Source organism: Pelobates fuscus, chromosome 11, assembly GCF_036172605.1.
Source record: "Pelobates fuscus isolate aPelFus1 chromosome 11, aPelFus1.pri, whole genome shotgun sequence".
Classification (NCBI taxonomy): domain Eukaryota; kingdom Metazoa; phylum Chordata; class Amphibia; order Anura; family Pelobatidae; genus Pelobates; species Pelobates fuscus.
The window spans coordinates 75,941,458-75,968,756 of record NC_086327.1 but is presented as its reverse complement, the minus strand read 5'-3'; the positions used below and the strand labels follow the sequence as shown (position 1 = coordinate 75,968,756).

At 40.2% G+C, this 27,299-nt stretch overlaps 1 protein-coding gene across 1 annotated transcript in view; it reads left to right on the top strand.

The window, feature by feature from the left end:
* The window catches only part of GRIK4 (glutamate ionotropic receptor kainate type subunit 4), a 758,447-nt gene that overhangs the window by 665,828 nt on the left and 65,320 nt on the right, over nucleotides 1–27,299 (top strand). The window contains exon 12 of the mRNA XM_063436300.1: nucleotides 26,315–26,422. Coding sequence (XP_063292370.1) covers nucleotides 26,315–26,422 — 108 coding nt within the window. The remainder of the gene's footprint in view (nucleotides 1–26,314; nucleotides 26,423–27,299) is intronic.

Here is a 27,299-nt window from a genome sequence, read left to right as displayed (position 1 = left end):
ATCATGAACGGAACACACCAGGGCTGCTCCCTGTCCCCACTCCTCTTTGCTCTTACTCTGGAGCTCTTTCTAAACCCCTTATGGAGCAACATGGACATCCAAGGCTTGCAAGTGGGGGAGACGCTGTCAGGGTTTCTTTGCTGTTTTAAACAGCAACCCTTTTCTGTTTCAGTGATTGAGTTTTCAGCTGCAATTACTATGAGCTCCTTCTGCTTGTTGCCACGGTTACTCACCTGTGAGTAGTAATCAACCCTGCTGCTAATCAGTTCTGCCTATTTAAGCAGCTAAGCCCAGAACCTCCTTGCCCTTGCGTGGTTTCCTGTTTCCCAGAAGTCTCCTTGTTCCTGTGTTTCCTGTTTGTTCCTGGTTCCTGACTCCGGCCTTGTTCCTGACTCCGCTGCTCTCCGTGCTCCTGATCCCTGGCTTGTCTGACTACCCGCTCTGGTGACTGACCCCTGCTTGATTCCTGGACTTTGCTTTTGTTATTTATTTGTTATTTATCAATAAAGGTGTGTTTGCATCTAGTTCCGTCTCTGTCTGGTTCCTGGTCCCTGACATTACGCAGGGGCCATGAATACAGATGGTACAGGCAAGACACCTATACCTAACCTACTTACCCAGTGGGACCAGCAGAACCACCATTTGGACCAGTATGCCCATCTGGATCCAGTACCCGGCCAGCCTGCGATTGCGGCCGCCTCTGCCTCACTTCCTGTTCTAGCACCGGTTGTAGCCTCCAAACCTGTAGCGGCTAGATAAATGACTGGGTCTGTCCCGCTCCCTCTGTATTTTGGGGGCAACCCAGCTCAGTGCAGAGAATTTATAAATCAGGTTAAAGGATACCTTGAAATCCTGCCCCAGGCATTTCCTACAGACAGTGACAAAGTTCACTTCATGATTTCTTTGCTGTTTGAAAAGGCCCTAGCTTGGGCAAAACCTCTCTGGGAGGCAGAGAAGCCTATTATTTACAATTACCCTGAATTTGTTGCATCCTTCAAAAGGGTTTTTGATATTCCAGCTCGCTCCACCCCTACTGCCGAACTACTCATGTCTAATGCTCAGGGCACAAAAACTATTGTCGAGTATGCCAGTGAATTCCGTACCATGGCAGCAGAAGGTGGCTGGAACAACGAGACTCTCGTGGCTGCCTTTGCACAGGGTCTCTCCGATGTGTTTAAAAATGAGATTGCAGCCAGAGAATTACCTAAAGATCTCGAGGAACTGATATCATTTGTCACCCTCATTGACATCAGACTCCGAGAGAGATCCTCATCCAGGGAGCGCCTGCGGAGGACTCTTGTAAATTTGGCACCGAGCTTTTCTTGCCCACCCAAACCTCCCTCACCTCCCATGCCTCCTGGTCCTGAGTCCTCTGTCTGTGTGGAGCCAAGGCAGTTAGGCTTCTCACGCCTCTCGGTCGAGGAGAGAGCCTTTAGGAGGAGGGAGGGTCTGTGCCTATACTGCGGACACCACGGTCACATGTTAAAGTTTTGCCCGATTCGTCCGGCAAAGGGCCCGCACCCAAGATACTGTCAGGGGCAGATCTTGGGTGGTCTTTCTGCAGACCCAGAGATATGCGTGGGCAAACCCTTGGTGCCTATTATCCTCTCCTGGCCTGATTCATCCATTAAAACCCGGGCATTTCTTGATTCTGGGGCCGCAGGCTTGTTTATAGATTGTGCATTTGCATCAAAGCACTCTATACCCTTACAGTCTCGCAACTTTCCACTAGCCTTCGAAGCCAAGAATAGTGAATTTAGCAATATGTCTGATACCTTACCCAGGGGGCAATGTTTCTCAGCCTTTTCTTGCAATAAACGTCTGCTGCTGCTTTCACTAGCACTGAATCTCCTTCTAGAGCAGCTAGTTCCAGTGTTCAGTGTCTGTGTTTCATGGTGCTCAGAACAAGGCATGAGTGAAACCAGTGGACTTGTTGCTATTGCTTGTGTTACACTGCATTTCTTGGGGCACCAATGGAAACAGTTTGAGCATCATATCCTATCTTTATGAGAAGTAGTTCATCCTATGAGAGTATTATTAACACCACCTCCTCCCCTTCCATCAGGATTAGTCAACCAAGTGCTAGTGTGGAGGCTTGAGTTGCCATAGCTTCCAAAGATGCAAATCCACCCTCATCTTGATAAGCCACAAGGCCAATGGTTGAAGCGAATAGACTGTGCTAAGGTAAAGTTTGGCATTTACTTTGTTAGCCTTCCAAAATGTGTGGCAAAGAATTGAGTATGGAGAGAGTAAAGGATCATCTCACTAGTGTCAAGAACCAACATCAGCATTACTGAGGGAAGAAGGAAAAATAGAGGGTACTAGGGCAGGCAGCAGGTCCAATTGTAACTGAAAAATCAGTAAGCCCTATGGGAACCTCCTCCACTACTACAAGCCTTAGACAAACCAAATTTCTTTGATTTTGCATAACAACAGCCAATGGAGCACATGACACATACATTTATAAAGCAAGAGTGCAAGGAGTTTCACTATATATAAATGTTCATTGTATATAGATGTATTATTTGTCTTTTTTGTTTATCTATGTTTATAGCATTGGGTGACTGGGTAACTGCTGGAGCACTGGACCTCCCTTTATCGACACCCATTCATGTCGCAGACCCCCTCTTTTATCATGGCACAACCTATGGCGCTGAAAGTTGCATCAATCAACACGAAGGGGAAATATTCCGTCATGATTCCCTTTTATTCTAGAAGTTGTGTCCATAAGAGTTAAAGGACATAGCCTTTGTTAAAGAAATTGACTTCCCTAAATTATCTCTATAAAATTATCTAATCTTATTTATTACAGAGCCTAACTCTGCTTAAACAGGGCATCAATTTTACCACTCTGTGCTTTCCCTGTACTTTGAACTGTTTTTCGGCTGCCCAAAAATAAAAAAAAAATAAAAAGAAAGAAAGAAAAGCTGATGTAAATAATGACAGAGTGAACAAAAAAGAGATTGGTGCTCTTAGGCTCAAAATATTCAAAAGTGCTAACCCATAGTTTCAAACTAATTTCAAAATGTCAATGAGGTATTAACTATCCAGGAAACCTATGACAAAACGCAATAGTGATAAAGCTGCAAAATGCACTTTTAAGAGCTAGACGGCTTTAGTTTTTTGTAGGTAGGATCATGAGTAATGGAAAAGCGTGGTAACAAACAGAACTATAAGACCAAACAAGAGAGAATGAGTAAGTTACATAACTATTCCCATTGTACAGCGCTACAGAATTTTGCTGGCGCTATATACATAAAATAATAAAATAATAACTACAGGGCATCAATTTTGCCAATGGGCAGGTAAGAGAGGAAAACCAGACATAACAATGTGTAAGGAGAGAGGAGGGAAAAGAAAAAAAAAACACATAGTAATATAGATGAGAATTGTGACAGAACAGTTTGGTAGGAGATAAAACAATCTATAGAATGGTAGAAACAGAACAACGCATTAGAAATTAGAGTATAGATTGCTAGAATTATGTGTTATTCTGTGAATCACTAGTTTTTTAGATCAGTGATTTCAAAATCAGTATTTAGGTTTCTGCATGAGTTCTAATAATATTCCCATTGGGCAAATTTTGTGAATTCCCTAAAAAATGATCCATTAAGAAGCAGGAGAATTAGTTTAGGGACCAATGCTCAAGATTTGCATTTGTTAGCAATAACAGCAGAAGCAGCAATCTCTCTCAGTGGGCAGTGAAGTTTGAAATCTCTCATTACTGCAGCTGTTGTTGATCATAATAGGAGTGGGATGTTAACTGTTGGTTTTTACCTGCCTAATTATGGTTGCGGAATGACAGCTGAAGAACAACAAGCACTGAAAAAAGGTTTCACATTGCCTTCAAAATGTAGACTTATTAAATACACAAATTACAAGTCTAGAGACCAATCAAGACATCTCTAAGAGCTCCAGAATTCTAACTGCTAAACAGATTACCTTTTCATCTACCACATTTTCAATAATACATCCTTCCTGACAGTATATTGAATCCCAGATTTTGAACAACTGCTACACAGATGTTCCTACAACCGCTGCACGATTTTATGTGCAATGGTAAATATGGATGAGAAAAGTAATTTGAAATGGAAACCAAAATGACATTTTATGATCTCTCAATATACAAGCCAGTAAATGCATAATGCACAGTTTAAATTATTTTAATACTGTATGTGCTCTTGTCTCTGGTCTATATATTGTGCAGTTGTATTGATACATCCACATGTCTACCTGTCCATTTATCTGCATTGATACAGGGTATGAATTGAAACCTGGGCAAATTGCTTTAATGTTCTGCAACTGCTATTCTCAACTTATTCATTCGAATTCCATAGTATCATCTCACAATTAGGCTTTGAAGGATTTCCCCGACTGAGCTCTTTACTGTATCTTTGTTTTGTTTTTTTTTCTTTATTTTATTTCTTCAAATTTTCCATATTACAATTTACGTACATTACCTCTAAAGCAATAATACAATAATGGACAGATTCATTCAAAACAACGTTACAACTATGCTTCCAAATTTAAATAACCATATCCAGCATTCCCATATATTCCCATAGAGGTACATTAAAAACATATTCCTTTCATACACAGAGACATACCATCCGGATGATCCGTTCCTATATTGTCCATTATACATATTCCTGGAAAGTAGGAACAGTATTACAAGTGCTCATCCAGAAGCATACACACTGTGGGGGGACCCATCCACTCAATAATTATAATTTTCATCCTTATTGGCAATAAAGTTATCAACAATTGTTTCCCATTTGCTAAATTTCTTTAAACCGACTGAGTTGCTCAGAATTATTCTCATTTCCATCCTACTTTGGTAGATTACTTGTTTTTTAATTACACTCCACTCTAATATTTTATTACTTTTCCAGTGTCTGGCCAGAACCATCTTAACTGCCATTAAAATATGAATTATCAACATACTTTTCTCAGTAGGCATAGAAGGCCATCCCAGATGTAACAGGAAACTTTGTGGTGTAAAAGGTATATATAGCTGACACGAATTATAAATCTGCCTATATACAGTTTTCCATATATTTTTTAAATATCTGCAATGCCACCAGATATGGAGATAGTCTCCTATCTCTTCTCCACATCTCCAACAAGCGGGATTCTGATCTCCATATATTTTGGCCAATTTATCTGGGACCATATACCATCTATTTAGGAGTTTGTAAAAATGTTCTACTATATTTAAGCAGTGAATCAATTTGTTTACTTTAACTGTCGCGTTTATCAAGTCTTGCTCAGGGATTACTGTTTGTAGATCTTTTTCCCACTTAATCTTAGATCTCCATAGAAAGGATTTCTGGGGGATCTTTAAAAATTCGTAACATCTGGAGATGTGACCTTTGAGTCTATATGTTTCAATAATCTTCTTTAGAATACTTATATTTTTGTTGAGTTGAATATCCAAATATTTCGCCAATTAAGACTTAATTCTCAAATAGGTAAATATCTCCCTATTGTCAATCCCAAACTCTAACTGTAATTGATTAAATGGCTTGATTTTCTCTGTATCAATTATCTGTTGGATGTACTCAATACCCTGATGTAACCAGCCACTGATATTAATATTGTCAATATTATTGTTAATCACCTCAATAGGTAAAAAGGGAAATAATCTATATTCTATTTTGTAATTTTTCTTAATTTTGTACCAATATCTCCATAAGCTATGTATAATTGTCGGATTTTCTAAGTGGACTGAGTTGTTTTTGTTTCCTTTCCTCCTTGTTGACCAAAACAGAGCAGATAGGCTATTTATCTCTACCATTGCTTGCTCTATTTGATACCAAGCTTGATCTTTTTGATCTGTACTTAGCGTATTAACAATATGAGCCAGCATACATGCATTATGATACTCTGTTATATTTGGGGCAGTAAGGCCCCCATCCTTTCTTTTCTTAGATAATAATTGTAAATTTATTCTTGGTTTCTTGCCCTTCCAGATAAATTTGGAGAAAGCTACCTGTATCATTTTTAGCCACGAGTTTGGGACTTGTATAGGAATCATTCTAAAAAGATAATTCCATTTAGGCAAAATATATGAGCGGATAGTATTTATACGACCTGTCCAAGAGATCTCTCTGCCAACCCATTCTTTTAAGGTCTTATTAGTATTTTTTATGAGAGGAAGGAAATTAACCTCATTAACTCTATTTATGTCTCTTGGTATTTTAATGCCAAGGAAGGAGATATATTCCTTGGCCCAGACGAAATCAAAGGAATTTTTAATAAAGTCTCTTTCTTCCCTAGATAAATTAGTTGTCATTATTGTGGTCTTGTTGGTATTTATTTTATAGTTTGAAAGTTCACTATAGTGGCTCAATATTCTCATCAGTTCCGGCAATGATGATCTAGGATTCTGCAACATGAGTATTACATCGTCAGCATAAAGATTAATCTTGTGTTCAAAGTTGTTAAAAAAAAAAAAAAACCTTTACATTCCCGTTTTGCCTTATGGTCTCTGCAAGAAACTCGATAGTTAAAACATAAAGCATCGGGGAAAGAGGACATCCTTGACTAGTACCGTTCCTGATACTAAACCAGTCTGCCTCTATCCCTGGGCCTATAGTCCTGGCTGAGGGGACGGTGTATAGTGCCATAATGGCGTCGTAGACCGTTCCTACTAAGCCAAACGACTTCAATGTGTTTCCCAGAAAGTCCCATCTGACCCTGTCAAACGCTTTTTCCGCATCCAGTGACAGGGTCAGAAGGGGGACCTTCCTCCTAATCGCGACATCGTGTACATCCAGTATCCTTCTAAGGCCTCCTGAAGCTGCTCTACCGTGGATAAATCCGGTCTGATCTTGATGTATTAAAGCAGGGATATAAGTTTTTAACCGATCTGCTATAATCGAGGACGGTAATTCGCCAATTTGGCTGGATCTTTATCCGGCTTCAAAATTGGGACTATGTTCGCTTGAAGCATCTCCCTGGGGAACACAGCATTTTCCACTATTTTATTAAATATCCTGGCAAGACATACCGAAAGGGTGTCTCTATATATCTTATAAAATGTATTTGAAAAAACGTCTGGGCCAGGCGCTTTGTTTATCTGTAGCTTATTTATGGCTACTATAATATCTTCTGAAGTTATTGGTTTATTAATCTCATTCAGTTGTTCTCTAGTTAATTTGGGCATTTTTTTATTTTTGAAAAATTCTTCAGAGGAAGTTTGTTGTCCTTCAGTATCTAAGTTATATAGTCGGCTATAATAATCATTAAAAGCTGCCCCGATTTTTTTCGGGCATAATAACGTTTCCTTTCCAGTTTCAATTTTATGAATCCTCCTCATTTGTTTTTTATTTTTCAGTTTATTAGTAAGCAGCCTATCTGCCCTATTGCCTTTATAGTACCAGTTGATCTTTAGGGATTGTAGATTTCTCTTTTTCTCCTCTAATAGTAAGTCATTTATACAATTTTGTATTAATAGCATTTTTATACTTTTCTCCTGAGTAGGTAAGAGTTTATTTTCATTAGATAAATTATAATAATCTACGTAAAGATCCTTCAGAGATGGTCCCTTCTTTTTTTGTCATTAGTGCCCAGCTTAATTAAATAGCCTTTGATGACGCATTTATATGCGTTCCAAACCACTGGGAGCGAAACATCTCCACCCTCATTTTCCTCAAAAAACCTATCTGTCATATCCCCAATATATTCTCTATTTTCTTTAGTCGAAAAAATATTATCATTTAGTCTCCAATTAGTTCTATTTGCCCTATAATTAGCTGTATCCAACACCAAAATTATGGCGTTGTGGTCCGACCATGTTACTTCGTCTATAAGAACTTTTTTAGTACTGTTGGTAAGGCCGACAGAGCCCAAGAATAAATCAATTCTTGAGTATGAGAAAAATGTTCTGGAGAAGCATGTAAAATCCCTCTCCAGTGGGTGGAACACACGCCATATATCCAGAAAACCATATTTCTTAATGTCATGGGCATGAAGGGGTGCTGCCCAGAGACAGCACTATCCCTTTAAATGTAGGAACCAATTTAGCAAAGAATAAATGCAAAAGACACAATGAATAGTGCAAATAAAGAAATATATATTATAGAGAATCAAAGTACAAAAAGATAACAAAAAAACATAAATATATACAAAGTCACAGAACAAAATGTATATAACAATATAGGATAAGCATGAATAGTGCTGGCAGTGAATACTTAAATAGTCCTTTGGTATGAAGGCAGGATTGTGCAGGCACCACTAGTAATAGGTAGGGCACAGATCCAGAGATCACAAGGCAGATATACCAGGAAGCAAGACCAAAGGCAAAATAAATGAACCAGGCTGCAGGGTCAGGATCACTGGAAATAAAACAGAGATCACGGAACCAGGACACAGGATCGGAGGGCACAGCAACGAAGGACCAGGAGGACACAGGATGAAGACCAGGAGAACACAGGAACAAAGAACAGTATGCAGGATCAAGGAGCCAGGAGGCAGGAGGCAGGAGCCAGAATCACGGGGAACCAGGGAAACAGGAGACAAGAAACAATGATCTGGCCAGGAGTGAGGGGAGAACCCAAACTAAATAGGTGCTAAACAAGGACCAGGTGAAGTGCTAAATGAAAAGAAATGAGGAACAGTGCCAAACAGAAACAGTGGTGAGTATGAGTACTGCACGAGGGCAAATCAGCTAAGGAGTGGCGTGACACTTAAGTATCCTTTGAAATTGTACTGCCTGTGAGGTTACTGCTTTATTTAACCCGACAGGATTTAAAGTTTTCCTATCCAGATTTGCATCCACTATGCGATTAAAATCACCCGATAGGAGTAATTTACCCTGTTTTAATCTTTCTACTTTATCAAAGAGATCATAAAAATACTTGTTTGGGGGGTTATTGGGCGCATACACATTTACCAACGTATATAATTCTGTTTGGATCTTAATTATCATTATAATAAATCTAGCTTCCTCATCTGTTTCTTGATAGATAATTTTGGCATCTAAATCTTCACTTATCATAATAGCTACCCCTCTTTTCCTCTGTTGCTCTAATGAGGCGGTTACTACTATTGAGAAACTTTGTGGGATGAATCTCAGCTTATCATTTCTTTTCCAGTGTGTCTCCTGTAAAAAAATGATATGAGCTTTTTCTTTTTTAATATAATCAAACAAAATTGCTCGCTTGCTAGGGGAATTTAGACCTTGAGTATTTATCGATATAATTTTAACCATTGCTCTTTGTTAAGCTCTTCTTCAGAGTTCTATTAACTCAATTTGCCATCTCCTGTAACCTTATTAAACCTGATATTAAATCTCTTTCTGTTCTGAGAGTGGGCCCCCGCCCCGACCACATCCACCACACCAATCATACAACATCCTCTCCTATACCAGGGGCAATCATTCAAATAACCCAGAGTATTAACCTCTGAGTGCAGATCCATAAGGAAAAAAATCTCCTAAATGGAATCTTGTCCTCATCTGGGATTCTCCAAGATAAGGATAATGAGAGCTGAGCTGTAAGCGTCCCTTAAGATATTTTTTTTATCACCTTCCACACGCCTAAAACGATCTACATAAGTCTCCCCAACCCAAGCATTAATTACAAAACTTTTGCAGTTTAATCTCCCCTGTTTTGGGGGGTTCAATTCAACTCTATCCTCTCAACGCTATTTAGGGTTTCCTCCCGTTTGTTCCCCATCTTCCACCCTGGGTCAATTTGTTGAAGTAATTCAAACTATTTAACGTGTATATCAAAATTCTTCTCCAGTGCAAATATTTTCTATCCATATTCTCAAAATACCATTATAACAAAATTTAGACTGAGTATACTATTCTTAATCTAGTTGAAATCAGTGAACCATGTATATCACTACAAATCTATTACTTTCTGACCCTCTTAGTGGTTTCCATATCCCTATCGATTTAATCAATTTATATAAGTGTCAATTATAAACTGTTATTCTTTTATAACTTTCCTCCTGCTTTTTTTTTTTTTAAAGTGAATCCTTGTCAAAGTGGTTTACGATCCTAATGGATTTAAGTTTGCTTGTTAATTAATAATTGTGCCTAACCTTAATTCTTTTAACTTAAATACCTCAAAATATTTTGTGCTCTAGTGACTCGTTGCATTTAGAATACTAATTATATATCATGACTCATACTCATGTCGCCAGAGTGGTACCAATACAATTATCAAACTACTTCGTTGTAATGCTGGTTCAATCAAAACATGGTCCGTGATTACGTCTTACTTATTCCTTTTATCCCCCTTATTACCCCATATTGTCCAGCCAATTTATAACCTTAACCAGTGAGTCAAATGTATACATAGTCCCATCCTTGGAGACTATAAGTTTGGTTGGGAAACCCCAGCGATATTTTAGATTTTTTTCCCTCAGACGCAGGGTGGCGGGCATAAATTGTTTCCTCGCTCTTCTTGTCTGAAAAGACAAATCCGGAAAAACTTTTATATCATTAAATTTGCCTTGCTCTCTTTCCGTTTGTCTTGCTGCTTTTAGGATTTTTTCTTTGAAAGAACAAGAGTGACAAGCTATAATTATATCTCTTGGGAGGTCATCTGGGAGTGTTCTTGGCTTATATAAGCGGTGAGTTCTTTCAAGGAAGTCCACTTTGTCATCAATATTAATTTTGAGAGCCTTAAAAAATTCCGCAAGAAAATTTGCCAAGTTATCTTGAGAGACAGATTCAGGAATATTTCTTATTCTTAAATTGTTTCTTCTTTCTCTTCTATACTTGTTGACAGGGCTGCCATCAGAAATGTTGGGGCCCCTGACACAGTTCAAAGTGTGGGCCCCCTGGGCCCGCCCCCGAGGGCCCATTCTGAGTCCACCCACAAGGATGGCCTGTGTGGTGTGTAAAATGGATACAGATTGCACATTTTTATAATGAATGTAGTTTTGTGTGATTTAGATAAAGTGTGTGTTTGTGTAGTGAATGCAGAGTGTTTGTGTTGTGGTTTTAGAGTGTGTATGGTGAATGCTGTGTGTGTTTGTGTTGTGGTTTTAGAGTGTGTATGGTGAATGCTGTGTGTGTTTGTGTTGTGGTTTTAGAGGGTGTATGGTGAATGCTGTGTGTGTTTGTGTTGTGGTTTAAGTGTGTGTATGGTGAATGCAGAGTGTTTGTGTTGTGGTTTTAGAGGGTGTATGGTGAATGCTGTGTGTGTTTGTGTTGTGGTTTAAGTGTGTGTATGGTGAATGCAGTTTGTGTTGTGGCTTTAGTGTGTGTATGGTGAATGCAGTGCGAGTTTGTTGCGGTTTTACTGTGTGTATGGTGAATGCAGTGCGTGTTTGTGTTGTGGTTTTAGTGTGTGTATGGTGAATGCAGTGTGTGTTGTAGTTTAGTGTGTGTATGCAGTGCGTGTTTGTGTTGTGGTTTTAGTGTTTGTATGGTGAATGCAGTGTGTGTGTTGTGGTTTTAGTGTGTGTATGGTGAATGCAGTGTGTGTTTGTGTTGTGGTTTTAGTGTGTGTATGGTGAATGCAGTGTGTGTTTGTGTTGTGGTTTTAGTGTGTGTATGGTGAATGCAGTGTGTGTTTGTGTTGTGGTTTTAGTGTGTGTATGCAAAGTGTGTGTGTGTTGTGGTTTTAGTGTGTGTATGGTGAATGCAGTGTGTGTTAGTGTTGTGGTGTGTGTATGCAGTGCGTGTTAGTGTTGTGGTGTGTGTATGCAGTGTGTGTGTGTTGTGGTTTTAGTGTGTGTAAAATAGGGGGCTGCATTGGATTTGGGGATTGGGGATTTGGGGGGTGGGAGGGGAGCCTTTTTGGTGGTATTTACATTTTATTCCCCCCTCCCTGCTTCTTACCTGGCCAGGGAGGGGGAGATCGCGTCCCTGGTGGTTCGGTGGTGTAATGGAGGGAGCCAGCCGCTGTAGAATGCAGAGGGGGACCAGCCAGCACATCTTAACTCTCCAGCAGCTCCTGCCTGTAAGTTTCACGAGCTGTGCCTGTTTGCCACGCGGAGCGTTGCCATGGTAACCCGTGACAATGCTCTGCCGGCCCCAGCGCTCGCAAGACTTACAGGCAGGAGCAGCTGGAGAGTTAAGATGTGCTGGCTGGTCCCAGTCTGCATTCTACAGGTAGCCGGGGCCCGAGGTGAACATATAGGTAGCAATAATCGCTATATGTGCACAAATGAAATGTGGGGCCCGGGACTCCCTGAGCATTCCGGGCCCCCCAGGACCGCCGGGCCCATGACAACCGTTATGGTTGTCATGCCCTGATGGCAGCCCTGCTTGTTGATCTCTCTTCCAACTCATTAATCTTTGTTTGTTGTTTCTCAATGATCTCGTTTTGCTTCTGAAGGAGAAATTCCAAATTTTCTATTTTCTGTTCATTCGTTTTCGCTTTTTGTCCAATTGACATTATTTCTTGCTTTAAATTAGCAAAGCTCCCCTGCATTTCTAATTTTATCTGTTCCAATTGTTGGTTTAGGCACTGTTTTAAGTATGCTTGGTGTAACTGAGTACCCTCCGTTGATGGATGCTCCTAGCGCTCTCAGAGGACTCCAAGCACTGCAGACGACACCACAACCACCGCAGGCTCCACAACCGCCGTAGCTTAACTGGAGCCGCGCCGTCTTCCTTCCACCCTGGAATGAACCTCCAGCATTCAGGACCGTGTGGGGGAAGACCTCTCCTCCAGGAGAGCGTATCCGGAACAAGCTCTTAAAAGAGCTAAGTGATTAAGCTCAGGGGAATATGCAGAGCATAGCAATCCCCAGTGTGATACAGCAATTCCCTCCAATAACGAGACGAGGCTACGTTTTGAAGGGTCAAGAAGAACTGAGGACTGGAACACCCAGCCTGCTTTTTATTAGAAAAAGGTACACACAGGACACTCCCAGGGGGAGGATGAAATTAACCAATCATATGCATGATAACACCCCCACGTCTCCTCCCCTCAGACAACCAGTTAACATAATTAAAACGTACATTATTTTACCCAAGTTCTGGATGTACCCCAAAAACAGGGGGTACACCTTTAAATCTGGTATCCCCAGATAGCCCTTGTTCAGGGGACCAACATACCTAAAAATCAGTCAATTCGGATGAATGGTTCGGGAGATACAGAGTTCCAAAGTTTTGACCGACCGCACAGACCAACTAGCCGAAAATAGTTCCATGAGTTTTGGCCTTGCGGTCGGTCTCCGTTCGCACGGTGAAAAGACACGAAAATCTTGCCATCCATTCGAATCTTGGTGTTCGCTGAAATCCCCATAGACGATTAAGTATAACTACCGAACGGTGGGACGTTCGGTAGTTTCAGTACGAATTTATGGAGGTCTGGAGGACTCAGCGGTGTTCGCCTGTTTGCGTATCCGTTTTTAGTTCCATGCGGTTACAGGCAAACACCGCTGTTCGTGCGCAAGATGGCCGCGAACACGTGTAAAGTCCCGAAATGGCGGCCACCTATTCAGAGCACAAAGAATTCGTATGAAATCATGCGAACGGCTGCATTCTCCAGTAATGGTATTTCCATGCAATATATATTCGTATAAATCCCCCGGCTGTTCGGTTATATTAGCAGTCCAGACCTACAGCATAGTTAAAGGGCTAGAGTCAGCCTAATACAAATCCATATGCCCAAATATAGTGTTTAAAGTGCAATACAGTCCAGGACCATAGTCGCAGGGGAGGAGGCAGGCAAGCAGGCCTCTCCAGGACAAAGTGGCGAAGGGCACTTCGTCACACTTGGGTAATCAATGGTTCGTCTGGGCTTTCTTGTACTTCTTGTAATTCTGTCCCATTTAGTTCTCCTGTGCATTTACTTAGAGCCATTTTACTTGGCGTTGGAGTCAGAGAGGTTTCCAAAATACTTTTATCTGCTGGAGCGTTAAAGAAATTTGAGAGTCTCTTTTCTTGTTTTTCTTTCTTTTCCCGGTCTTTTTTTGGGAGAGGCTTCAACTCTTGTCTCAGATCCGCTGTTTTCCTTGTTGCCATTATAATTTATTTGGTCTTTGTTGTGCCTCTGTTTTTAAAACTTCCTTTTTTTTTTTCTGAAGCCCTATTAAGCAGAGAACTTTAGCTTTATCGTTTGTCCCTTTAAAAAGATGATATGTATTGACCACACAGCAGGGATTCGGCTTCACCCTTCTCTCCCTATTTTGTCCTCTGGCAAAACCAGTACCCAGAGACCTTTTCCCTTTTTTTTTTTTTTTTTTCGGTGTCCTGTTCTTATTTATACTTTAGTAGTAGCCTACTCTCCCCCCCCCCTTTTTTGGGGGGATCTTTTAACTGTGTTAATCAGTACAGTTTTAAATCTTATAGATCAAATATTAAGTAGCCATTCACTTCAGATCTTAGTAAATTAACAGTGTGCTCTTCCCTTAGGCTCTTTGTTTCCCAGCAGTATACCGATTAACTCAGACTCAAGCTGAGATCCAGTATTAAGTAGCCATTCACTCCAGGTCTTAGTATATTAATAGTGTGCTATTCCCTTAAGCTCTTTGTTTTCCAGCAGTATACCGATTAACTCAGACTCAGACTGATTAACTCAGGCTCGTTTGTAGTTCCTTGTGACTTAGAGGTAATTGCACAAAGTTGCTCTGGTGCTCCCCTCTGCTCTGCTCCATACAAAATTTCACTCTGCCCGATTAATTTACCGCTCTCTTTCAAAAGCGGATTACAATAAGCTACCATTCACTACAGGTTCCAATACTCCTGTACACCGTCTGCACGAGCTTGCTGTAGCTTACTTGTTGTGGCTCGAAAATCGAGATAATAAAACAGAAATTTCTTGGGGCTTGATTATTCCGCCCAGAAAATAGTCCCTTCCGCACAACCGCCCTTTATCACCCTCATGGGGACCTGCTCAGACGACTCGGACGACTCGGCATGTATCCGGCGTGTAACCGGCACCCGCTGCCTCTCTTCCCGCGTGGGTCTCCAGCTCAGCTCAGCCCGTCGGCGTGCGCACCACGCTATGTATCCCTGCGCATCACGTCATCAGCCCTCTGGTGTACTGTACTGTATCTTTGTTAAGACTCAATCTTGATGTCATTCAATGCAGCATTTACATTTAATCCTTTGATTTTAGTCAGGTATATGTCCCTAATAAAATGTAAGATTTCACTCTTCTAAAATATATTAGAAAAGCTAGTTCTTCGGGAAGTGTATGCAGATATCTCAATGGAAAGGTAACTATTCAGATAAAACTAGCAAGCAGAGCATAGTTGTAAACCATGTGATCTACCTCTATGGAGTCACTTTAGAATGTATCAAAGGTCACACAATTGTTCATATACAGCCCATTAGGCAGAAAATTCTCACTTCTGTTGAGACTTGGCTGTCGGAGCCCTTTTACTCATTTTGCATAGCGTGGGATTTATTTTTTGCGTGATGTAATAACTGACATAGTGTGGACTAATAACTAATATATATATATATGCATGTAACTAGTTTGTGTTGTGTTTTGTGTTTGTAGTTGTGCTAATGTGAGGCAGTTTTACATTTGTGTATGCATATGCTGGTCGTATTAAAAGATGTATATGAATATTACGACATATAGGGATAAAATACCATATACGGTAATTATGAATTAGTCATTGTTTTACAAATGTTTTATAGAAAAATAAAGCATGTACAATAACTAAATGCATATTGACAGCAGTCAAAATAGGTAATTCTCAGAGCATGAACATTAATTAAATCAAGTAAATCAATGAAAAATATTTTCCTCTATTTTTTATGTAGATTTTGTGTATGTCTCCACAAATGTGTTTCCCTTTATGAGATTGGCTTACCATGTGTGGATTTCCTATTGTGATCAATATAAGGGATATGTCTATTGATATTATCTAATTATCTAAAGATCATTAAAAAAGCATAGCACATAAACATATGTTCAGATGCCTATAAACACAGAGCTTTTACAAATGTGTCTTCGATTGCTGGATATTGTTGGGTTTAATATCAAAATCTATAGTGTTTTATTTTAATGGTTTCAAACTGCATTTGAGCAGCAATAAAGTTGCCATGTCTTCCAATATAGGTAAATTAATACATTTTTGAAAGAGTACAATATATTGGTTTTTTTTTTTCCACCATCTAGGGATGAATGCTTGGCATCACTGATTATGAGAATAATTAATTTGGCTTTAGCTTTCTATCACCGACTGGATTGTAGTTAAAAATATATTATTACTGTTAAGGAAACTGTAGTATGCTGACATTTAATGGGGGAGGAATTAAAATGATTATGCCCTTTGGTATTTAATATATTTAATGGTGTGTTTAAAATGTGCATATATATGCTGTGGATAAAAACAAGACACATATTAGAGTGAAGGAGTAACTTTAAATTTATTAGGTTTATGGTAATTTCATAAGCAATACGACCTTTTAATGAAAGCGATACTTTCAGCTTAATAAAACCGAAGGCAGCATTTACACAATGACCTTTACATTATATGTAAATATACTAAAAAATAGGACGTGTCCCACAGTGAGTTGTGTAAGATATTGTATCATACAATGTATTAAATAGCAATAAAACTAAGCTGTAGGGTTGTTTTTACTGAGACATCGAGTAACTTAGAATATGTGTTACGAGTACAACCCCTTGGTTATAAATAAATAGATATAAATATATACCTTTCCCATAAGACAGGCTCAATAACATGCCTATTAAGCAAATCAGTAAGTGTTTGTTAGTCCCTGAATGGCAAGTGCATGATCTCTTCCACGTGAGCACCAGGTGAATTTTTGGATTGATAAGCCTTAAGGTGAAACATATGTCCAAACTTATAGCTGGTGGTATGACTTTGTCTTAGAGCCGGCCTGTCAGTATGTCAGTTAATTATATAATGTGATCTGCCATGCACCTAATTGTATAATGTCTAAATGTATTTAGCTTCAGGGAACCTCACTTAGTAGTCCAGCAGTAGCTTGCTTTATCATGCAGGTGTTATTATATACTTACAAACAAAATAGCCAAGGAATCTTAAACTTAACCCATGGTAGGTGTTACATGGATGCAATTATATACGGATACGGATATTGGCTTTCTATTTTGAGTCTATCATCCTTAATATATCTGAAATGCAGTTATCCAGGCGTCTGTATGTGACTGAACCTTACAGATATTACAAGTTGTGTCTATCATTCCGTGGAGAGTATAAGACTGTAAATCAGTACAGATAAACAGATTTTGCAACTAGGAAAGATGCAGTGCATCCTTAGCAGGGCCGGTGCAAGGATTTTTGCCACCCTAGGCAAAATAATAAATTGCCCTCCCCCATACGCTACCCACCATGACATCACAATGCCCCACCCATATGATCTGTCATATGAACCAATGCCAGTGCTGCGCACAGTGTGTGTTTACATTAAAAAGCCTGCAGGGACAGAACTACTACATTAACCCCTTAAGGACACATGACATGTGTGACATGTCATGATTCCCTTTTATTCCAGAAGTTTGGTCCTTAAGGGGTTAAGCTGCAGTGGTTCTGGGGACAATATGTTCCTTTAATGTGAGGTAAATTAGAAATTAGTGTTACTAATAATATACTAAATTGCCTACTTACCAGATGAGGATGATGATGGACTCTGGCTGCAGGCTGGCTCGACTGGTCTGGTGTAGAACAGGCTCTCTGGAGGCTGTTTTTAACTGTGGTCACAAAAATCAATGTTCTGGAGGAACGGAAAGCAGCTCCATTTTTTGGGGCCCTTTACACAGCTCAAGGTCTGCGCCCCCATGGCCTGAATGTGAGTATGCCCATAAGGCCCACCCATAGAGGATCTAATGTGTGGGCTTATGGAATGTAGAGTATAGGGATACCAGTTTGTATAGGCAATGCAGTGTGTGTGTAGTGAATGCAGTGTTTTTTTGTCTAAAGGATAGAAAGCAGTGTGTGTTTGTGTCTACGGGATGTATTGTGTATGTAAGGGATGCATTGTATGAACCTGTGTTTGTATGTGTAACAGATGCAAGGTGTGTTTATGTGTATGTGAGGGATTCAGTGTGTGTGTCTGTAAGGGGTGCATTGACTGTCTCTAAGGGGTGAATTGAGTGTGTGCAAGAGTAGCAGTGCGTGTGTGTGTAAGGGATGCATTGTGTGTTTCTGTGTGTAAGGGATGCAGTGTGTGTGTAAGGGAAGCATGGTGTGTTTCTGTGTGTGTAGGGATGCATTGTGTGTGTTTAATGTGAAAAAAGAGTTTGTGGGTTAGGATAGGGTCTGAGAGTAGAGCAGAAAAAATATAATTTTTTGTTTTTATTTTGCGTCTTACATAACCTTTAGTGTATCTCTTGCAAGCCCCCTTGTTTGTCTCTTATATCCTCCCCCTATTGTATGTCTCTTACATCCTCCCAACTTCTTTGTGTGTTTACTCCTTACGGCCCCTCTGTGTGTTTCCCTCCCGAGCCCCTCTGTATGTCTCTTTCTCCCCTACCATCACTTCTGTGCCTCTCTTTAACCTTTCCTTAGCCTCTTGGTGTGTCTTCCACTTCCCTGTCCCTTAACAATCTCTTTCACTCCCACCCGTCCCTTGGTGGTCTCCTCTCCTCCCCATGTCCTCTAAGAAGCTCTCCCCTCTTGCCCCCTACTGCTCTCCCCTCCTGTCCCTTAGAGCTCTCCACTTCTGTCCCTTAGTGCTGTCTCCTACCCACCACCCCATTAGTGGTCTTTCCTCTCCCCTCTCCCCCCTTGGTGGTCTCTCCTCTCCCCTCCCCTAGTGTCTCTCTTCTCCTCCCCTGTCCCTTAGTGGTCTCTCCTCTCCCGCACAACATTAGTGGTCTCTCCTCTGCCCTCCCCCCCCCTTGGTGGTCCCTCCCCTCCCATAGTGGTCTTTCCTTCCCACCCCCATCTGGGCTGGTCTCTCCTCTCCCCCCCTTTAGTGGTCTCTTCTGTCCCCCTCCTCTATCTTCCCCTCGTAGTCTCTCCTCTACCCTCTCCCCAACCTCATGGTCTCTCCACTTCCCCCCTCCCCTAGTGGTCTTTCCTCCCCACTGCCTTTGTGTTCTTTCCTCTCCCCCCGTATTGTCTCTCCTCTCCCCAAACCACCCCAGGTGTTCTCTCCTCCTCCCCCCTTCTCCTGGTGCTCTCTCCTCTTCCTCCCCTCCCCAGGTGGTCTCTCCTTCCCCCCTCCTTCCCTGGCTGTCTCTCCTCTCTCCCCCCCTCCCCAGGTGGTCTCTCCTTCCCTCTCTCTCCTCCCCCTCCCTCCCAGGTGGTCTCTCCTTCCCTCTCTCTCCTCCCCCTCCCTCCCAGGTGGTCTCTCCTTCCCTATCTCTCCCCCCTCCCCAATGTGGTCTCTCTTTCCTTCTCTCTCCACACCCTCCCTCCTCTCCCAGGTGGTCCTCCTACCTCTCTCTAGTGTAGCGTGGCCAAGCTCCGGTGCGGTCCGCAGTACAGGTGCTTCTGTTTCCTGTACCCGGCCGGACTGAAAGGAAGGGCTCATTGAGTGAGCACTTCCTGTCAGTCCGGCCTGGGTACAGGAAATGGAAGTTCCTGTACTGCGGACCGGAGCTCGGCCACGCTACACTGCGGGACTGACAGGAGGGATCGATGTGTCCTTCCCTCCTGCTGATCCCTCATATCTTCTGCCCCCGGGCCGGTGCAACCTCATGGATGCTCCGACCTGGGTAGTGCTGCAGCCACCTGTGGCTCTCTCTAGACCACTCAGGCAGCTGCAGCATAAGGGGGGGCCGGTGCTCCTGGCGACACCCCTTCCTAAGGGACTGCCTAAGTCGCTTGTAGGAAGTGCCTGCCCTGATCCTAAGTCCAGTAGCCTTTAAGTCCAGTAGCCTTCAGCCAGAACACATAATTATTGGTTATGGAGCCACCTAGTGGATACTCCGTGTAGACCTTATTATCATAAATTATTAAGCTATTGATTGAGAGTTGGTTTCCATTAAGATAATCTTTTTGGAGTGCCCTCTATGTGTATTTAAAACACAAATGTTTTTATATATATATATATATATATATATATATATATATATATATATATATATATATATATGTATATATATATATATATATATATATAGGTTTCACTTCAAGAAAATATTTGAAATGTTTTTTTCTTTTCTTTTTTTCTATTTTTATTAATGATATTTTACTATCTTATACAAAAAAAGATATAGTACATCATGTTTTTATTTACCTGATCAGAAGTCCCTAATTCACTATAGTATAATATTGATTCTTAAGCTTTTAGGTAGTTAGCATTTTATTTTTACTAAGCAAATTATTGAGAAAGTAAAAGCAATCCTGTAACTCAGGCATAGTCAAATGGGGAAAACCTGATGTGATGGAACTACACCTCCGTTTGGTTGTCGCTGTGATAAATAATTTGACAATAAATGTATATAGTTTGGCAACTCCCCAAAAATAAGGAGATGGCAGGGACTTCTGGAATGGATTCCAATGATGCATGAAGATGATGGCACAATGTATGCAAGGGGAAGAAATTGGCTTTGACAAATGTAACCATTCATATTTACAGCAAAATAAAATTATTTCAGTTGACACCATGAGCTCGGGGGATAACCAAGCAGATGTCAGATGTTGAAAACACCATACTGATTGCAAAATATGGTAGTATAAACTAAACCTAATTTTCATAATAAAGTGTGTAAAACAGGTGGTAAAAATTAGTAGTACTATTACGCAATTAGAATGCAAATAAGTTAAATGCAAAACAATTAAATGTTCTACAGAAGATTTTTTTATAGATCTCATGCTAAGTTACCATGCAGTCAAATACAATAAATACATAATTTAAATATGTATGAAGACAATTTAGTTAGACTAATACATTCACAAAAAAAAAAACACAGTAGGTAAATATCACTCAGAATATAGAAAAAAATGGAAATGCGCAGAGAACCCTACCAATGATTTAGAAAGCATGTCCCCTTGAAAAAGGATTTTGTCCTAACAGGTAGAGAGCCCTCTTAGTTTTCTGTTCCCTTGTGTTGCGTCAATTACATGCATGTGTGTGTGCGTGCATTAATTCATCATTTCCTATGTTGTCAGTAGCATCAATATAGAGTTCATGTGTATACTTCTGATTGCATTTCTGATATCTGCAAAGCCTAACTAAGACTCTAGAGGTACATGAGGTCAAATTGTTCTGTGAGAAAATATATAATTCTATGCATGTCCTACACATTTCTACATTTTGTATGGCTACAAAATAAAAATAATATAAAAATGAGGTTTGATGTTGGCCTTTGAAGGTCCAAATGTGTTTATTATGACAAAAAGAGTTTAAAAAAATAATGCAGTGCAGATACTAGCTAGTACCCGCAGTTATGTTTTTTAAAAATGACCTGTAGTGCAACCGGTTGTCTGAGTCTACTTGAGTGCAGTTAAAGTTATCAAAATGAATGCATTTTTCTTGGAAGGACCATAATCTTACCAAATTGCTAATTTCAACAAACAATATCATGAAGACCAATGAGATACAAACGAGTAATTGATAAAGTTCTAGAAAAGGTTTTGGTTATAAAAATATTTTAACTTTTTAACATCTCCAGAGCACTCTTCAATCTTTTATTAAAACATAAATAAAAATAAAGCACCCCACCCGTGGTGCTGAAGGGGTTAAAACCCCTTCTGCTACTCACCTTATTCCACCGCCGGGCTCCCTTACCTCCCCTCGTCTGACGTCAGCAAAGCGGAATGCGAGTGCAGTGCGCGCATTCAAAGTGTCCATAGGAAAGCATTTCTCAATGCTTTCCTATGGACGCTCTGCATGATGGAGGCATAATATGCCTCCAGCGTTGCTGATGCGCCTCTAGTGGCTGTCCGGAAGACAGCCACTAGAGGCTGGCTTAACCCCAAATGTAAACATAGCAGTTTCTCTGAAACTGCTATGTTTACAGCAGGCAGGGTTAACCCTTGAGGGACCTGGCACCCAAACCACTTCATTGAGCTGAAGTGGTCTGGGTGATTATATTGTCCCTTTAAATGTAAAAAAAATGCAAATTAATATAAAAAAAACTGCAGATGACATGGAGATTACCAAGAGGGGGATTAATTGACAACCTGCTCCTGTATCATGCAAATTGTCAGAAACATGATAGATGGATGATTTAAAAAATGATAATCAGTATATAGCTAAAACTGAAGCTATCCCTGAAGATTTGCAAACACTGCAACAAAACCTTACATCATATGTGATTGGTTCAAACAGGCTTAAATAAATTAAAGGTAATGGAAACAAATACCCAGAGTATTTAAAAAGTAGAATTTCTACTTTCCAGGACTTAATTTTACTCTATGATGGCTAGTAAATAAATAGCTTTGAGCCCTGTAGCATATAAATAGTATAACAACTGTTTTATATACTCTAGGATTTTCTTTCAGAAATTATACTACAGAACTTGCAAAAGTAAATTTTGATGACCTTATTTAAAAGGGATCAAAACCTAAAGCCTGTTAACTACAATTGTTATTGAGAAATTATTTGAAGAGTTATTAAGGGATAATATCCAGAATTCATTGTGACCAAACGTATCATTAAAAAGAATCAACATGGTTTTATGAAGGACAGATCATGTTAAACTAAATTGCTTGTAATCTACGAAGAGGTCAGTTGAATTATTGATTAGACTACTGCAGTGGATATGATTTTCTTCCGTTTTGCTAGAGCTTTCCTTGGGTTCCATTCAATAGCTTACTGTATAAATGTAAGTAAATCATTAAGATTATTGAAGATACATGGGGGATTAAAAATTGACTTGAAGAGAGAGTACAGAGAATAGTTAGTAAAAGGGCAGTCTAAACACCATAATCTCTGCATAGCAACATAGTGGTTATCATAGTTTTGGACTGTAGGTACCATCACATGTTTTTTGATAAAACAGTTTGACTAAAACCAGGGGTTCCTGAAGAACTTGTGACTTGGCTCTTGCTGGGTAGAATTGTTAATGTGAAAGTTCCACTTCTGCTTTAGTAATATTTGTTATATTCATAATTAAATGGAACTGATTGACTGAGTAAAATATCTTCTACTTTAAGAGCTACAATGAATGGGAACCAAGCTGCAATGTCTCAGGTACAAGTCTGATGTATTTGAGTCTTTCATCTTATATTTTTGTGTAACCATGTAACTTTGTAATGAATAAAGAGAAATATATGATAATTTGGGGTTGGAGCTTGATGGCCATATTGGATGGACGCAAAGCAGATGGGCTCCTTTGACTTTTACGAAATACTATAAGACAACTCATTTATACTTACTTGCACCAACAGTTTGGTAGCAGCGCTTAAAGACAAAGAGTCTCTGAGTTTACCACTGCTGGTGCCTTCCCTTGACGGATTCTGAGTCCGTTCAGCTCTGGAGATTTCTCAATACCTTTATTCCTCTCCTGGGACCAGTTGGGGTTATCCCGGTCCCCACTGGTGAGACTGCCAGTATTCCCTGACTCAGACAGTAGTAGTATACAGAAACGCAAGTGCCTACTTTTCAAGATGGCCGTGAGGCCACGGGGCACTGACCTATTCCTGCAAACAAAAGACATCCTGGTAAAGTATGATCGAATGATGGAGAATTTCTTGGACAATTTGAGGCAGAGAGAGATAGTATGCTTACCTCATCCCAACAAGCCAACTGACGATCAATGCTCTCGAAACTCTGTGCCGAGGACGATTGATTAGTCTTTATTAAGTGCCCTTTAGTCAGGCCTCATGTTTATGTTTAAATAGGCTTCTGTGTATATTTGTTTTTTAAGCTGGTGGGTTCATATGTGCTATCCTCCAAGTTCATATGTGTGGCTTCCAAGTGGCTCAAACATCAGTCATACGCTTGTCCTGTTTAATTCTGACACCACCACTTCTGAGTTCTCATAATATACATATTCATAGTTTTACTCTACTGCATATGGTTTTATCCTACATTGCACATCTCTTCTGCTTACTAAGGCAGTACACTCATGGGAACCTCTGATTACCTATGTGTGGTCTGGGTGGTTATTTGTACGCTAATTTGTTCATTTGTGTGACTTATTCCTACTCATGTAACAAAAAACAAACAAAAATCGTACAGTATTCTTTTACACACCTGTCTTATTGCATGATTGTGCTTTATGCTTCAAATTGCTATTGCATATTTTATGTATATTGCTTGCACCACAATAACAAATGATTGGCAGGGGGCGGGGCCTGACCTCGAAGCAGAGAGGACACAAATCACAGCAGCTCCTGCTAAATACAGCAATTATAGTGAATTTTAAGGGCCAACACGGCTAATAAGCTTGACAGAAAGGCTACCCAGAGTGCGGGGACATCGAGGTGCACAGGTAGACACCAAACAAGTGACGAACAAAACCCCATCCACCCGACACAATGGTGAGACCTACAAGCATGGCGGGCGCAGGAGGGACGGCCGCTTTCCTGCAGCCCCGACCGGCCAAGAATTGGGCCTTGGGCCTTCGTTCCCCCCACTCTGGACCGGTGGGGGTTATCCCGGTCTATTCCCACATGATACTCCCTTGGGACCACACCTGAGCACCAGGGTAGGCAGCAACAAAACGGGGCCTGGAGCCCTTGGGATACCCAAGAGAGGACCCCCACGGCACCCTCATCGAAGACCTGCACCGAGACTCAAGCCTCAACGGGGCAAGACCGGCCCGACGCAGTGAATGAAACAGAAGGGCACAAAATTCGGAGAGGAGAACGCGTTGAGAACGCACACAGGGAGCTGTCCCAGCCCAAGACAGGTGAACCCAGCCCGGCACACAGATTGGGAGGCACTAAACTCACCAGCCAACACCCCCCCCCCCCCCACATGGCTCAGGGGCTCTAAGCTTCCTTGCACCGGGGAGACTGCACAAGCTGCAACTACCAACACTGGGGGCATCCATCCAGCCCCAACAAGGCATCAGCTGACCCCAACGTGACTTGGACTCAATGTCAGGCAAAATGCCTATTGTCACTCAGTTTCCTATGCCCCAACTGAACTTCCACGTATGTCGGCTGGCATCTATATTCTATGTTTGACTTTGTTTTCTGGACTGCTCGCACGGGGGATCACAGGGGGGTATTATCCGTAGTCCATCGATTAAATGCTGAGTATACCCATGCTTAGACTAGCCCAGTTTCAAGCGAGTATTATACTTTTATGTTATTTTCTTTATTTTAGTGCAATCTTATTAATATGCTGTTTAGCAGTTAGGTTTCATGAGTTATATTTAATCGTTTCCCCACAAGCACTGCTAGAGCACCTGCTATATTAATGCCATGCACTTTGAAACCCTTATTTTCTCTCACGTCTGACCATGCTTAATATTTATCTAAATATAAAACTGTGCAGATATACACATTGCGCACCCAGTAACCACAGTGCATGGGAGTCTCCCCTGCTGTCAGCTGCACGGGTAACTCGGGTGTCTGGCTATTCTATAAAGTGTTATCTTTGTTTAACCTTAAAAATGTGCAATGCAGCCTGTTTATAATTTTTACGTTTATATTGCCTTCATTGTTGGATGATGGATGACATGATGGATGCCGTATCTACTTAAGCTGCAGTGACATTAACAGTTGTCTTAAACCAGTTAGGCAGTGTTTAATAGCCTTTAATCATTAGTATACACGTTAGAACCATTGTATGTGTACTGTAATACGCTTATCCCCTTAAGGACACATGACATGTGTGACATGTCATGATTCCCTTTTATTCCAGAAGTTTGGTCCTTATTAAAGACCCCATCGTGACTCCCCACAGTAGACATGCTAAGCTAGCCTGCACTAAGCTTATTCAACGTTTGATGAACGACTTGTTGCATATTCTAATTATCACGCAAAAAATGTGCTACGTCTTTCGATGCCATACCAACGTTATAATACTATGTTTACGTATTTGCTTGCACTAGCTGTTGTGGCAGTGCAAACATGTTTGTTCTCACTATGCACAAATAAAATAAAGAATAAAAAAAAAAATGATTGGCAAACAGACATATGATCATTTTAAGTGTGTAAGTCTCCCAGAATAGCGATCAACATTCTCTGCACAAAGTTGACATTTCATGTTTATGTTTTGGTGCTAAGCTGTGAATCTCTTGCTCATCAAGTGAATGTAATACTACTTTTTTATTAAGTCTAAACATGTGGTAGTGAATAAGTTTACATCCTACAATAAGATTACAACTGTACCATTACCAGTTTCAATGGCTCACTTAAAATACACTATTCCTATGTCATTTTCTCTTTGTGAAATAAAATTAATAATTTTTATTTTATGGTTTTACTAAACATTTGTTACTACAAAGATTTTTTTTTAATGATTAAGTTATTTAGGGGTTTTCAGTTTGAGATGCTATATTTAAAAAAAAAAAAAAAACATGTTGTCTGTTGTTTAAACGTGCAGATTGGACAATGGCACTCCAGTAATGGTCTCTCCATGGATAAGAGATACTTCTCCCTTAACATATCAGACAGTCTCGTTAACAAGACCCTCATTGTGACTACTATACTAGTAAGTAATGTTACTTTACCAATTACTTTTTCAGGTATGCTGGTAACATTTCAGTTTCAAGAATATCTGATTCTACTTTACCAACTGAAAGTTAAAAGTGCCAGTTTCTCGGATTCTAAATGCTATGTGGTACTAACACCTACCTTTACAATGTGTTAATTCATTTAATGTTATTTACTAATGCACAATTAAAATGTCATTGCATTAAATACTCGAGAAAGCATAATTTATATAATTAGCCTTGTGTGAAAAAACATTTGTACATATCTTGGCTCCTCCTTCTTTATCTTCCTTCTTGATGGGAGGTTTGGCTGTTCCAATCATGTAGCACTAGGTCTGTTGTATTTCCATTCCATCCACATTCTACTACAAGGTTAAATGTAGCTTTGCAGGGAAGGCACTGATTTTTAGATAGTATTACAATGCAAACATAATTGTAATGATTAAAGTGTTTTCAAAATAATGTGCACTATTCTGGGTAAACCCTTTATAAAAAAAAAAAATAGTAATAATAAGTAAAAATCTTCAACTGAGAAAAGGGAAAATATCCACAGAATTGTACACTGGATTCTTCAAAAAGCTGGACTTTTTTTGTAACAAGAACAATATTTGTTGAAAAAAAAAATATTAACAAATTGTAGATTATGCTAGTGTGCTTATAATCTTAATTTTATTAATGACAGGAGGCAAATATTTTGCTCAAGTCTCTCTTTACTTAAGCTCCACAGCAGCACAAATTTAACATAGCAACAGAGTAAACCAATCTGAAAAAATGAATAGACAATAAAACTCCCTCCCACATGGAAAGATGAAGTGACTTCTGAATAACTTTTGAATAATGAGAGATGGCAGAAACCACGCAGAGTTTAGGGAAATC